At 40.2% G+C, this 13,293-nt stretch overlaps 1 protein-coding gene across 1 annotated transcript in view; it reads left to right on the top strand.

The window, feature by feature from the left end:
• SCP2 (sterol carrier protein 2) overlaps positions 1-13,293 on the top strand; it is a 140,111-nt gene that overhangs the window by 29,012 nt on the left and 97,806 nt on the right. Inside the window, exon 6 of the mRNA XM_039237793.1 lies at positions 4,434-4,560. Coding sequence (XP_039093724.1) covers positions 4,434-4,560 — 127 coding nt within the window. The remainder of the gene's footprint in view (positions 1-4,433; positions 4,561-13,293) is intronic.

The raw sequence follows: 13,293 nt of genomic DNA, 5'->3' as shown, positions 1-13,293 counted from the left end.
TTTTATTTATTTATAGGAGAGAGAGAGAGAGAGACAGCGGAGCAGGGGAGGGTCAGAGAGAGAGGGAGTCACAGACTGAAACAGGCTCCAGGCTCTGAGCTGGCAGCCAGCACAGAGCCCGACGCGGGGCTCGAACCCACGAACCGCGAGATCATGACCTAAGCGAAAGTCGGACGCTTAACCGACTAAGCCACCCAGGCGCCCCTATCTCTTGTTAATTTTAAAAGCTTGTTGTACACTCTGTCCCTGCGAGTTCTGCTGTATCAGAGAGAGGGCTCTTTGATTGTTCAGGGCCTGTCTGTTCAGGAAGTGTTCTTTGGATGGTGTCTCTTGGTTTCTCTTGTTGAGCGTTTGGTTATTTTTTTTCCCTACTGGTTGTGGTATTTGGTACTTTCCACCATGTGTAGTTTGGCTTGTTTCTTGAGGCAGCCCTAGAAAAACAAAACAGACAACCACAGAGGGAACACAGGTACACAAACGCACAGACAAAACCAATAAACAGGCAAACCCAGGCTCAGGTAAAAACAGCAGCAACAACGAAAGAGCTATCTGGAGCTATATGGGCGTGGTTTGATGTAGGCAGGTCTTATCTCCACTGTGTCCGCTGGCCTCCCTGAGGCCCCTCCTTGGTGGTTGTGGGGAGAAGAATGGTGTCACCCCAGTCCCTTCTCAACCAAGCATTGCAAATCACTTCTTCGGTCAGATCTCCCTGTGCTGAGGATGTAGCCAAGGCGGGCTGAGTTCTTTGCCCCACGCCCTGCCTCGTTTCCGGGTCCACGTCCTCTGGCTTTGTTTATACTGCCCTGTTCAGTCCCGCGGGTTGCTGCTTCCCTGTTGAGTGAGGGGTGGGGGAAGTGTGCAGTCTCAGATCTGCAGGGGTCAAGCAGGGATACAACCTGAGTGCATTCGGGGAATGTAGCAACTTCAGGTTCGCAGAGTCTGTGTCTCTGCTTCAGCGGGAGCTGTTGCGTGCCTGCTGCTGCTTACCGGGATGCTAGCACCGCCGCCGCAGGCGTTGCCGCCACTTCACCGGCAGCCGCCGCCGTGTGCGCCACCACCGCTGCTGCTGTTGCCTCCGCCGCTTCATTGGGTGGCTGGCACCACCGCTGCAGGCGTCGCAGCCGCTTCAGTGGGCCGCCACTGCCATGGATGGTGCCGGGCGCGTGGTAGTGCAGTTTTTCTTGGTACCTTCTGGGACTGGGGCACCTAGTTTAAAGTCAGCACCCCAGCCAGAGCTAAAAAACACTCTCTTTCCAAGCCGAGGTTTTTCTTTTCTCCAGGGACGGTTCTATGAGCAATCTCAACTTTTCTTTCCTTTCCCCTGGACCGGCAGCTCGCCGGTTAATCACTCACCGCATTTGCACGCAAGCCGGGTTCCCTCCCCTCCCTCCATATCTCTGGGTCCCTTCCCACTTTTATCTTCCTCAGTTCGCACTCATGCACTTATGAGGTTTCCTTCCCAGTGTATTCTGTCTCTTTCTCTTCCCAAACGCCTGTGGCTCAGTGTCCTATGACTTCAGGCCTTCTCTATTTGAGAGATGGGTGCAGGCGAAATCACGGAGCTCCCTACGTCTCTGCCATCTTGCCCTGGGATGCATGCCTTATAATTTCTGATTGGATTCTAGACAGTGTACATTTTACTTTGTTGTGTGTTAAATTATTTCATTCCTTTAACTATTTTTAGAGGTTTATTCTGGAGCAGTTTCTTTTAGAAATGGTTTGATCCTTTTGAGATTTGCTTTTGATCCTTTTGAGATTTGCTTTTAAGTGCTGTTAGGTAGAATCTGAACAGTCTTTATTCATAGACTAAACTGCGTGGATTTTCAGGCAATAACCTCAGGATTCTATTGACACTTTATATGTTAGATCTTTCTATTGTGGTTGTTGAGAATAAGAACTATATCTGCCCCTATGTGAGCATTGGAAATTGTTCTGTCTACTGTCCAGTGATTTTTTTTCCCTTATTTCATTGGCTTCCTCATACTCATGAGTTGATCAGACTCACTGAAGACTAAAGGAGAACACTCATGTTCAGAGCATGTGAACATGTGTTCTCGCTTGCTCTCTTTTTCTCTCTAGTTTTCTTCTCTGTGAATTCTAGATGCCTTGGTCTCTTTGAATTCTGAATTCTGTTTCTTCACCTTAGGAAGATTGCTGGACTCTATGTTACTCCTCTCTATTCTTTCTAGTAGCAATCTGGGGAAAATTATAATGCTTATCTTATTTGTTTTCCTTCTCTCAGAGATCACTAAGCTATGCTTTATACTTGTACATTGAAAATTGTTGCTTTGTATATTTTGTCCAGGCTTTTAGATGATTAAGCTAGAAGGATAAATCTGTTTTCTGTAATCCATCATGTCTAGAAACAGAAGTTATATATCATTGTTTTAATTAGCACCCCTTTTTTCTTAGCAGTGAACATTTCCTCTTTAAAAAATTTTTTTTCTTAATGTTTATTTTTGAGTGAGAAAGAGAGACAAGGAGCAGGGGAGGAGCAGAGAGGGGGAAAGAGAATCCAAGGTGGACTCTGTGCTGACAGTAGAGAGCCCAATGTGAGGCTTGAACACATGAACCATGAGATCATGCCTCGAACTGAAGTTGGATGCTTAACTGACTAAGCCATCCAGGGGCCCCTTCTTTTTGTTTTTTAAAAGTTTGTTTAGACAATAAAATATTATATCTGTGGCCATCCAAAAACACATAATTATATATGCTTATTTTTAAGATTTCTGTGTTCAGAGATTCACAAGACCCATTTATATCAAGTATCATATGGATTGTCAAGTTGTTTATCATATCTTAGCTAAATAATTTTCTTCCTTTAAGCCTGTATTTTCTTTTTTATAATTTTTTTTTTAATTTTTTTTGAGAGAGAGAGAGACAGAGCATGAGCAGGGGAGGGAGACACAGAGTCTAAACCAGGCTTCAGGCTCTTGGCTGTCAGCACAGAGTCCAGTGTGGGGCTCGAACTCACAGATCGTGAGATCATGACTTGAGCCAAACTCAGACACTTAATGAGCTCAGCCACCCAGGTGCCTTTATATTTTCTTAATCAGAGAGAAGGGCTTAACAGTATTCCTTCTGGAACCCCTGTGGGCCAAAAAAAAAAAAAAAAATCCTCATTTATTCATTCATCAATTATAGAATGTTTACTGGGTAGCAGGCCATATGTTAAGCATTGGGTATATGTGCAAAGGTGTATGAAAAAGAATTCCTGCCTTCAGGAAGTTCATAGTCTAGCAGGGAAACTGAAAAGAAACTGTTAACTTTCCCTTTATGGAATATTTGTGATAGTAACTATGTTCTTATACTGTAGAACCAGGAAATAAAGGTAATTACACTCTCTGAGTATTACTTTATCTTTTTTTTTTTTTAATTTTTTTTTACTGTTTTTTATTTATTTCTAGGAGAGAGACAGACAGAGACAGAGACAGCGTGAGCAGGGGAGGGTCAGAGAGAGAGGGAGTCACAGACTCCGAAACAGGCTCCAGGCTCTGAGCTGGCAGTCAGCACAGAGCCCGACGCGGGGCTCGAACCCACGAACCGCGAGATCATGACCTAAGCGAAAGTCGGACGCTAAACCGACTAAGCCACCCAGGCCCCCCAGTATTACTTTATCTTAGTCCTAATTCGCTTCTTTTCTCAAACACCCAAGCATGCTTCTGCCTTAAGATTGTTTTGGCTGCTGTTCCCTCTTCCTAGAATGCTCCTTTTCAATGTTACCCAGATAACTTACTCCTTACTGCTTCACATTCCTGCTCAAATACCATTTTGTCATTGAGACCTTACCTGAGTATTGTGTATAAAATAACATTTCCTACCTTCAGTCTTTATTCCCTTACTTGAATTTATTCTTCTTTATAGCATTATTATTTACATTTTTATTTATTTTTATCTTCATTACCTTTTGTCCCTTCTCTGCCTCAGTTGTAAATGCCAGATGAGGAGAACAAACTACTTTGAGTAGTATGGGTACATACTGGATTCTTGATAAATATTTCATGAAAAAATTAATACCTCACTTGATTATTTTTCCTTTCCATGTTTCCCTGCAAAACATTTCCTGGCTAATTTTATTTACATTGCTTATTTTTAGTTTTCTGTGGCTTAGAATAAGCAGATGTCTTGGGGCATCTAGGTGGCTCAGTTGGCTAAGCGTCTAACTTTGGCTCAGGTCAAGATCTCATAGTCCATGAGTTTGAGCCCCATGTTGGGCTCTGTGCTGATGGCTCATAGCCTGGAGCCTACTTCAGATTCTGTGTCTCCCTCTCTCTCTACCCCTCCCCTACTCGTGCTCTGCCTCTCTCCCTCTCAAATATAAATAAAACATTAAAAATTTTTAAAAAAAGAATAAGCAGTTGTCTTAAGTAATACTGTAATAATTGAAAGAGATTTATCACATCAAGTATTTATTTCTTTTCCCCTTCTCTTAGACTTCACAAAGAACCAATCCAATTGATAAGCATCTTGAAGTCCTGATAAAAATATATGGATTGTCTGCCAAACCAATTGCTCCTCAGATGTTTGGGCTTGCTGGAAAAGAGCACATGGAAAAATATGGTATATTAAAAACATTTTAAGGCCTATTGATAGTTATATGCATATGATGAGAAACAATACGAATTTATTTAAGAACTTGGAAGATATCAGGATCCATAAAATATAAAGTGGTTTTTGAATTAAATTGAAGAAATAGTCCATGTAGGATTTAATTGTGGAGAAGGTGTTTATATATAGAACATCATATGGGAGGTACCTAGAATATTCCATATCAAGAAATGGAAATAGGAAAAGTAACATAAATCTTGCCCTCTTTAATCATAAATTATAAATTGAGGTGTATCATTTCTGAATATGATGAGACTTAAAGCTTGTTCTTGGTAATAGTTTTATATAGCCAACTTTTATTCTTAGTGTTTAAATTTATCAAGAGTCCATCATCAGTCATTTGTAATGTTTTATGAGGTTTAAATTTCACAATTGATTTGCATTTTATAAGTAAACATTCTAATTTTTTGACTGATAATCAATGATTGGCTTGCCTCAGTCAATTAGTTAAAGCATAGGATAGTACAGATAGGATTTCTTATATTTATTTATTTATTATATGATCCTGAACCAGTGCCTTGCTGTGTGCTATGAGATAAGAAAGTAATCCTATTCAAAGTTCAGCTTTACTATTCTATTTTTTTAATTAAAAAAAATTTTTTTTCATGTTAATTTATTTCTGAGACAGAGAGAGACAGAATATGAGCAGGGGAGGGGCAGAGAGAGAGGGAGAAACAGAATCTGAAACAGACTCCAGGCTCTTAGCTGTCAGCACAGAGCCCGATGCAGGGCTTGAATCTATGAACCGTGAGATTGTGACTTGAGCTGAAGTCAGACGCTTAACCAACTGAGCCACCCAGGCACCCCTCAGCTTTCTTATTCTTTGAGGAAAAATATCCCAGGTTGTTTGATAGCCAAAATCAAATAATAAGAAGGGAAAAAAAATTGTCAAGGAAGAATGGTGGGAAGAACATTGCTAGTTTTTGGCCATGAGAATTTTCTTTTCTTTATTTATTTATATTAAAATTTTTTTAATGTTTATTTATTTTTTGAGAGACAGAAAGAAAGAGCATGAGCAGGGGAGGGGCAGAGAGACAGAGAGACACAGAATCCAAAGCAGGCTCCAGGCTCTGTACTGGCAGCTAACGTGGAGCTTGAACTCACAGACCACAAGATCATGACCTGAGCTGAAGGTGGACGCTCAACAGTCTGAGCCACCCAGGCACTCCAGTAATTTTCTTTCTTTCTTTCTTTCTTGCTTTCTTGCTTTCTTGCTTGCTTTCTTGCTTTTTTCTTTTCTTTCTTTTTTTAATGTTTACTTATTTTTGAGACAGAGAGAGACAAAGCTTGGGGTAGGGAGGACCAGAGAGAAAGTGAGACACAGAATCTGAAATAGGCTCCAGGCTCTGAGCTAGCTGTCAGCGCAGAGCCCAACATGGGACTTGAACCCACGAACCGTGAGATCATGACCTGAGCTTAAGTCGGACACTTAACTGACTGAGCCACCCAGGCGCCCCAATAATTTTTTTCTTATAGTTATTTCCTACATTTTTAGACTCAGTCCATTCTAATCTGGCTTCCCTCCTTTCTCAAGGCTACCATTGAACACCATGTTGCCATATCCAGTAAATACTTTTTAATCCTAATTTAACAGACCTCAGCACCATTAATCCCTTTTGACTACTTCCTTCTTGAAGCATATTCTTCTCTTGGCTTTTGTGACACCTTGTTCTCCTGGTTTTCCTTACCTCTTTGGCCATTCTTTATCTATTTCTTTTTCAATTAAATAATTCATTTAAAATACTATTTGGGCTCTCATTATAGGTACTGTTCTAGGGATTGGGATATATCAGTATATCAGTTTGCTATTGCTTTGTAATAAACCATGCCAAAACTCAGTGATTTTAAACAATAATTAATTTTTACAAGTTAGCAGATTGACTAGGAATCAGCTCATCTAAACTGAGCTCAGCTCTTTTTGTTTGGGTTAATCCTATGACTATAGGTTGGTTGGAGTCTCTGGTTCTACTCTTGTTTGGTTGGGTAATATATCTTTCTTCTTCCTGGGACCAGAGAGCCAGCCCTGGCATGTCCTTTTTGTGGTGACAGCAGAAGGACAAGAGAGTAATCTGCAACATGTAAACCCTTTTGAGATTTCAGCTGTTGACCAAAGCAAGTTACATGGCAAGCTTGGAATCAAAGGATAGGAAAATATATTCCACTTCTTTTGTGGTATGAAACTGCGAAGTCAGATCTTTTTTTTTTTTTTTTTAATGTTTTTATTTATTTATTTATTTCTAGGAGAGAGAGAGAGAGAGAGAGAGAGAGAGAGAGACAGCATGAGCAGGGGAGGGTCAGAGAGAGAGAGGGAGTCACAGACACTGAAACAGGCTCCAGGCTCTGAGCTGGCAGTCAGCACAGAGCCCGACGTGGGGCTCGAACCCACGAACCGCGAGATCATGACCTAACCAAAAGTCAGATGCTTAACCCACTAAGCCACCCAGGCGCCCCTGCAAAGTCAGATCTTAAAGTACATTTAAGAGGGAAAAAGAATTGAGTATATTAGTGCATTCATTCATAAACTATAAAATAAGCAGATGAAGTATGAAGTTTTTCTTAAATTTCTAGTATGGGAGAGATAATCACACATGAAAAGAATGAAGATAATTTCAGGTAATTAGTAGTCTTGCGAAGAAAAAACAAGGTAAATATACTTGTGGGGTGAGGAGGGCAAACTCAGGGTAGTCAGTGATGGCCTCTATACATATCCAGTTGGCATCTTGGATCTCTGCTTGTATATATAATAGGCATCTCAATTTAACATGTTCAGATGAAAACTCTTAATTCTCTTTTCCCATCATTTTTAACTTGTTCCTCCTGTAGTTTTCCTCATCTCAGTAAGTGGCACTTCCATTCATTCACATATTCAAAGGAGAAACATGAGTCCTTTTTGACGCTTCTCCCTCCTTTCTCCCTATTCTAATCCCTTATTATGCCTTATCAATTCTACCTGTGCACTCCAAACCAAAGACTCCAGACTCCTTCCAGTTCCTTTCATTACCACAACTCTTAACTCTAGACCAGAATTTTTCAAACTGTGGCCTGTGGCCTGCTAGGAAATGATGGAATCAGGTTAGTTGGTTGAACCCACCAGCATTTTTTAAAAATCACAATTTGTCAGGGCACCTGGGTGGCTCAGTCATTTAAGTGTCCCACTTAAGCTCAGGTCATGATCTCACAGTTCGTGGGTTCAAGCCTCGTGTTGGGCTCTGTGCTGACAGCTAGCTCAGAGCCTGGAGCCTATTTCAGATTCTGTGTCTCCCTCTCTCTCTGACTCTCACCTGCTTGCACTGTCTCTCTCTCTCTCAGAAATAAAGAAAACATTTTAAAAAATTTAAAAAAATAAATAAAAATCAAAATTTGTCATTGATGGGTACTATAACTCAATACAGAGAAGTACACAAAACATAAATATACAGGTGGTGCCTGGGTGACTCAGTTGGTTAAGTGTCTGACCCTTGATTTTGCCTCAGGTCATAATCTCATGGTTGTGAGATCAAGCCCCCCCTAAGTTGGGCTCTGTGTTGAGTGTGGAGCCTGCTTGGGATTCTCTCTCTTTCCTCTCTCTGCCCCTCCCCCGCTCATTCTCTCCTTCTCCCTCTCAAAAGTATATAAACTTAAAAAAAATGTACAGCTTAATGAATTCTCACAAGGCTCATAACTGACTGAAACCACCTACCGGGTAAAAAATAGAATGATAACACCCAAGAATACTCTGTAGATTATTTTTATCTTAAGAATTTTGTGGGTCTCTTGTGAATCTTCTTGGGTCACTCCATTAGACAAAAAGCTACCCACAAATCTTTTTCTTTTTTTTTTAATGTTTATTCGTGTGTGTGTGTGAGAGAGAGAGAGAGACAGAGAGAGAGAGAGAGCGCGCTTGTGTGGGGGAGGGGCATAGAGAGGGAGACACAGAATCTGAAGCAGGCTCCAGGCTCTGAGCTGTCAGCACAGAGCCTTATGTGGGGCTGGAACCCATGAACTATGAGATCATGACCTGAGCCGAAGTCAGATGCTTAACCGACTGAGCCACCCAGGTGCTCCTACAAATCTCTTTAAGATAAGCTCTCTTCTGGGGTACCTGGGTAGCTCAGTTGGTTAAATGTCTGACTCTTGATTTTGTCTCAGTTCTTGATCCTAGGATTGAGCCCCTCAGACTCCATGATCCTACTTGAGATTCTCTGTCACCCTCTCCTTCTGTCCCTTCTGCCCCTCCTCTGTCTGTGCACACCCCACCCTCTCTCAAAATAAACAAACGTTTAAAAAAAAAGATAAGAAAGATAAGCTTTCTTCTGCCTTGGGTCCCTTCTGAAATGGCTGAGGGACAGCATTCTTAAGCTTCCTAATTCTTTGATTGAGTTCTTAGATTGAGAGGATTTGTGAGGCACAACCTTTTTCTCTTTAGAGGGCTTTGTTTCTGTTTGAACTATATTCTGAGGCATCACTTTTGATCTTTCTGACATTATAGCAAAAGATTTATCATACCCTGGGCGTCATCTTTGTATCATTTTTTACTGGCAGTGCCCTGGATTTGATCTTTGCTCAAAGACCATTTCTTTCTTTCTTTTTTTTTTTTTAATGTTTTATTTATTTCTAGGAGAGAGAGAGAGAGACAGCATGAGCAGGGGAGGGTCAGAGAGAGAGAGGGAGTCACAGACACTGAAACAGGCTCCAGGCTCTGAGCTGGCAGTCAGCACAGAGCCTGACGCGGGGCTCGAACCCACGAACCGTGAGGTCTTGACCTAAGCGAAAGTCGGACGCTTAACCAACTAAGCCACCCAGGCGCCCCTCAAAGACCATTTCTTAATTTTAGCATCTTTTCTTACTTTGAGAGGCTTGAACTTTCAATGCCATCAGGTCCAGAATTCTTTTTGTGTAACAGCCCTTTTCTTCAGTATAGCAGTATAGATTTTTACTATAAATAGCCAGAAGAAATCATGTGGCACCTTCAATATTTTGGTTATTATCTAATTTTCACATAACTGCAGATAATAGTGTTACTATAATTTCAGCTACTATTGTAGCAAGGATCTCCTTTCCTCTGGTTCTCAGTAAGGTTTTTATCATTTTGCAGCTCTCACCAACAGCATCCTCACAGGATCTGGAGGCTTCTACTAATAGTTTTTTACGGAACTTTATTTAGGCTTTCACTAGCAGTTTTCTTAAAACTCACTTCCTGGTCTCAAAGCCATTCACGTATTTTATTTACATTTTTGTTTAGTGTAACCCCAGTTCCAGTATATTAGTCAGCTTGCGTACCATAACAAAATACCATAGATTGGGTGGCTCAAACAACAAAAATTTATTTCTCACAGTTCTACAGGCTGGTAAGTCTGAGATCAAATTACAAGATAGATTTTATTCTGAGGCCTCTTCTCTTGGTTTTTAGGTGGCTGCCCTCTCATGTGTACTCACCTGACCTCTTCTTTAGTGTGGATGCAAAGAGAGAGAATGAGAATAAGACAGAGAGAGAAAGAAACATCTTTCTCTTCCCCCCCTTTTTTTTTTAAATTTTTAATGTTTTATTTATTTCTGAGAGAGAGAGAGAGAGACAGCATGAGCAGGGGAGGGTCAGAGAGAGAGAGGGAGACACAGAATCAGAAGCAGGCTCCAGGCTCTGCGCTAGCTGTCAGCACAGAGCCCGATGCGGGGCTTGAACCCATGAACCGTGAGATCATGACCTGAGCCGACGTCTGACACTTAACCGACTGAGCCACCCAGGCACCCCTATTCCCCTTCTTAAAAGGAGTATTGTAAGGGCACTAATCTATCATGGGGACCTCACTGTCATGACCTCACTACCCTAATTACCTCCCAGTAGTCCCGTTTCCAAATACACTGGGGTTTGGGCTTCAACATATGAATTTTGTCAGGGACACAGTTCATAGCATTTAGGTATCAAAATATATATTCATTACTTGCTATTGTAAAACAATGAGATTCTGTATTTTAAAAAATGATTTCTTGCTTTCATTTCCATTGTGTAGTCTCCTGGGTTGTGAGCACACCGGCCTTCTTTCAGTATCTTCAGTAAGCCAAACTGTTTTCTGCCTCAGAGTCTCATATTCCCTTTGGCTACAGCGCTCTTCCCTCCATTCTTTCAAGATTGGCTGTCTTCATCCATTAGGTTTTAGAAGTCTTGTCTCATATGTCTAACACTTTACAAAGATACCTCCACTTGGATGTCTATAACAGGCATCTCAACTTTAATGAGTCTAAAACTGAAGTCCCAATTCTTTCCTTGAACTCTATTTCCTTGAACCCTCTGTTCCTCCTGAAGATTTCCCCTTCAATACATGTAACTCCATCTTTCTAGGACATTTGTCCAAAAACCATGGAGTTGTTCTTGATTCTAGTTGAACTTGACATTGAGTATATTGGCAAACCGTTTCACTCATTTCTCAATAAACATTTCTTACCCCACACTCTACCACTTCTATTGCAGTACAAGTCACCCTAATTTCTCATATGGATTATAGGAGTCCTAACTGTTTTTGTTGTTATTGTTGTTTGTTTGTTTTTTGTTTTGTTTTGTTTTTTGCTTCTTCTTGGGTATCTTTGCAGTCCATTCTTTGCTTTATAGCCAGAGCAGTGGGTTTGTGTGTGTATGTGGGGGGGGGGGGGGGGGGGGGGGAGGTTGTTTTGTTTTTTGTTTTTTAATTCAAGAATCACCATTCAAATCAGTATTTAATTTTATTGACATGTATGAGACCAAGTGTCCCTTGCTGCCACAAGAGTATAGCAGACATTTAGAATTAAGAAACAACTTTATTTGAGCAGGGCGAATGACAACCCAGCACTTAACAGCTATATCCTATATCCCATATCGTATGTCAGCTATATCAGCACTTAACAGTCTAAATCCTGCTTCATAGCAGTGTGTTTAAAATATAAGCCAGATCAGTTCACTTCTCTGCCCAAAACCCTCCATATGTTCCCATCATACTCAGATTGAAAGTTAGAGGTCTTATTATGGCTTACAGACTTCTGCACGATCTAATCCTCCACCCCCATTAGCATTCTGACCTCATATGTTACCATATTTTTCTTTCAGTGCTCTACTCCTGGCCACATTATCCTTTCTGTTTTTGAAAACAGTGAACACATTCCTGCTTGAGGCAGGGCCTTGCTGTTTCCACTTCTGGCAACTTTACCCTAAGATATCATTAGTACTTGACGCTAAGGTATCATTGGTGCTAGCTCCCTTACTTCCATCAGGTCTTTGCTTAAATGTTGTCATCTGCTTCTTTCATCACCCCCTTTCCCAGAACTACCTATTCTCTATGTCTCCTCCTTTATTATTTTATATAATACATATAAAACCTGGCATATATATTTTTTCTTACTGATTGTCTCCTCCAAACAGAATCTAAGTTCCATAAGGCCACTGATTTTTGTTTTATTCCCTGTTCATTTATTGTTACCTAGAACAGTGCCTGGCACAAAGCAGGTATTCTATAATTAATTATTCTCCAAAGAAAGATTGCTCTTGACCATTCAAATTGAAGTAGGCCCCTCCTGTTATTCTTATTCATAGATAGCCCCCTATTGCTTTCCTTCACAGCATCTAGCACTATTTATATTCATATATATAAATGTGTATGGTTTTAGTTGTTTAATTTTTGCCTTCCTCATTATTTTGTAAACTCCGTGGAAGCAGGATCCATGTCTGTTTTGTTTATTTTCAATATATCTAGCCTAGCATAATGTTTGGCATGTAATCTAAACAGAAGAAAGTTGTTTTTTTCCCCTTTCTCTTCTGCGGTCCCTAGCATATGTAAATACTCAATAAATATTTGATGAATGAGTAAATGAATGAATGAATTTCCATACTTATAATATCTTATTCAATTCTCACAACAATCCATTATGGGAGATGTTATTATACCATTAAATAAGATGCTGGTTGATGGCCTCAGGATCTTTTATATATAAAAAAGATATGCAATACATAATTTTTTATAATTGAAACATAATACATAATAAATAATTTTCTTGTGTTCTGAAAGCATCCATCATTTGTTTTCTTTTCTTTCAGAAATGAGTATTGAATTTTGTTAAAGGTTTTTTCTAGCTACTGTTAATTGCTCTTAGATATATTATTAGAATATTTTATTATTGGGTTCCTGATATTGAATCAACTTTGCATATCTGGAATGAATGCCAGTTGGTTGTGATGTATTGATTTTTTTTAATGTGGGGTTAGATTCTGTCACTATTTTATTTTATTTAGTACTTTCAAATCAACATTTGCAAGTGATTTATGTTAATTTCATACTTGCTTTATAAAAAGAAATAGGAAGCCTCTCCTTACTTTTTTTTAATAGTTTATTGTCAAGTTGTTTCCATATAACACCCAGTGCTCATCCCCACAAGTGCCTTCCTCCATACCCATCACCCGCCTTCCCCTTCCCCCCTCCCTCATCAGCCCTCAATTTGTTCTCGGCATTCATGAGTCTCTCATGGTTTGCTTCCCTCCCTCTCCGCCATTATTTTTCCCCTTCTTCTCCCCCATGGTAGCCTCTCCTTACTTTTAATGCTTTGATACACTTTATGGAGCATTGGGACTACCTAATATTTGTAGGTTTGATAGAATTCCCTGTGAACCCATCTTGGCCTATTTTTTTTTTTCTTTTTTTTCTTTTTGGTACTTGCTTGGTTTCTTTATGTTTAAATATTCTATCT

The sequence above is a fragment of the Hyaena hyaena genome, unplaced genomic scaffold, assembly GCF_003009895.1.
Source record: "Hyaena hyaena isolate Hyena2069 unplaced genomic scaffold, ASM300989v1 scaffold_5, whole genome shotgun sequence".
In the NCBI taxonomy this organism is placed as follows: domain Eukaryota; kingdom Metazoa; phylum Chordata; class Mammalia; order Carnivora; family Hyaenidae; genus Hyaena; species Hyaena hyaena.
Note: the sequence above shows the minus strand (reverse complement) of the source record. Positions and strands in the feature narration are given on the sequence as shown.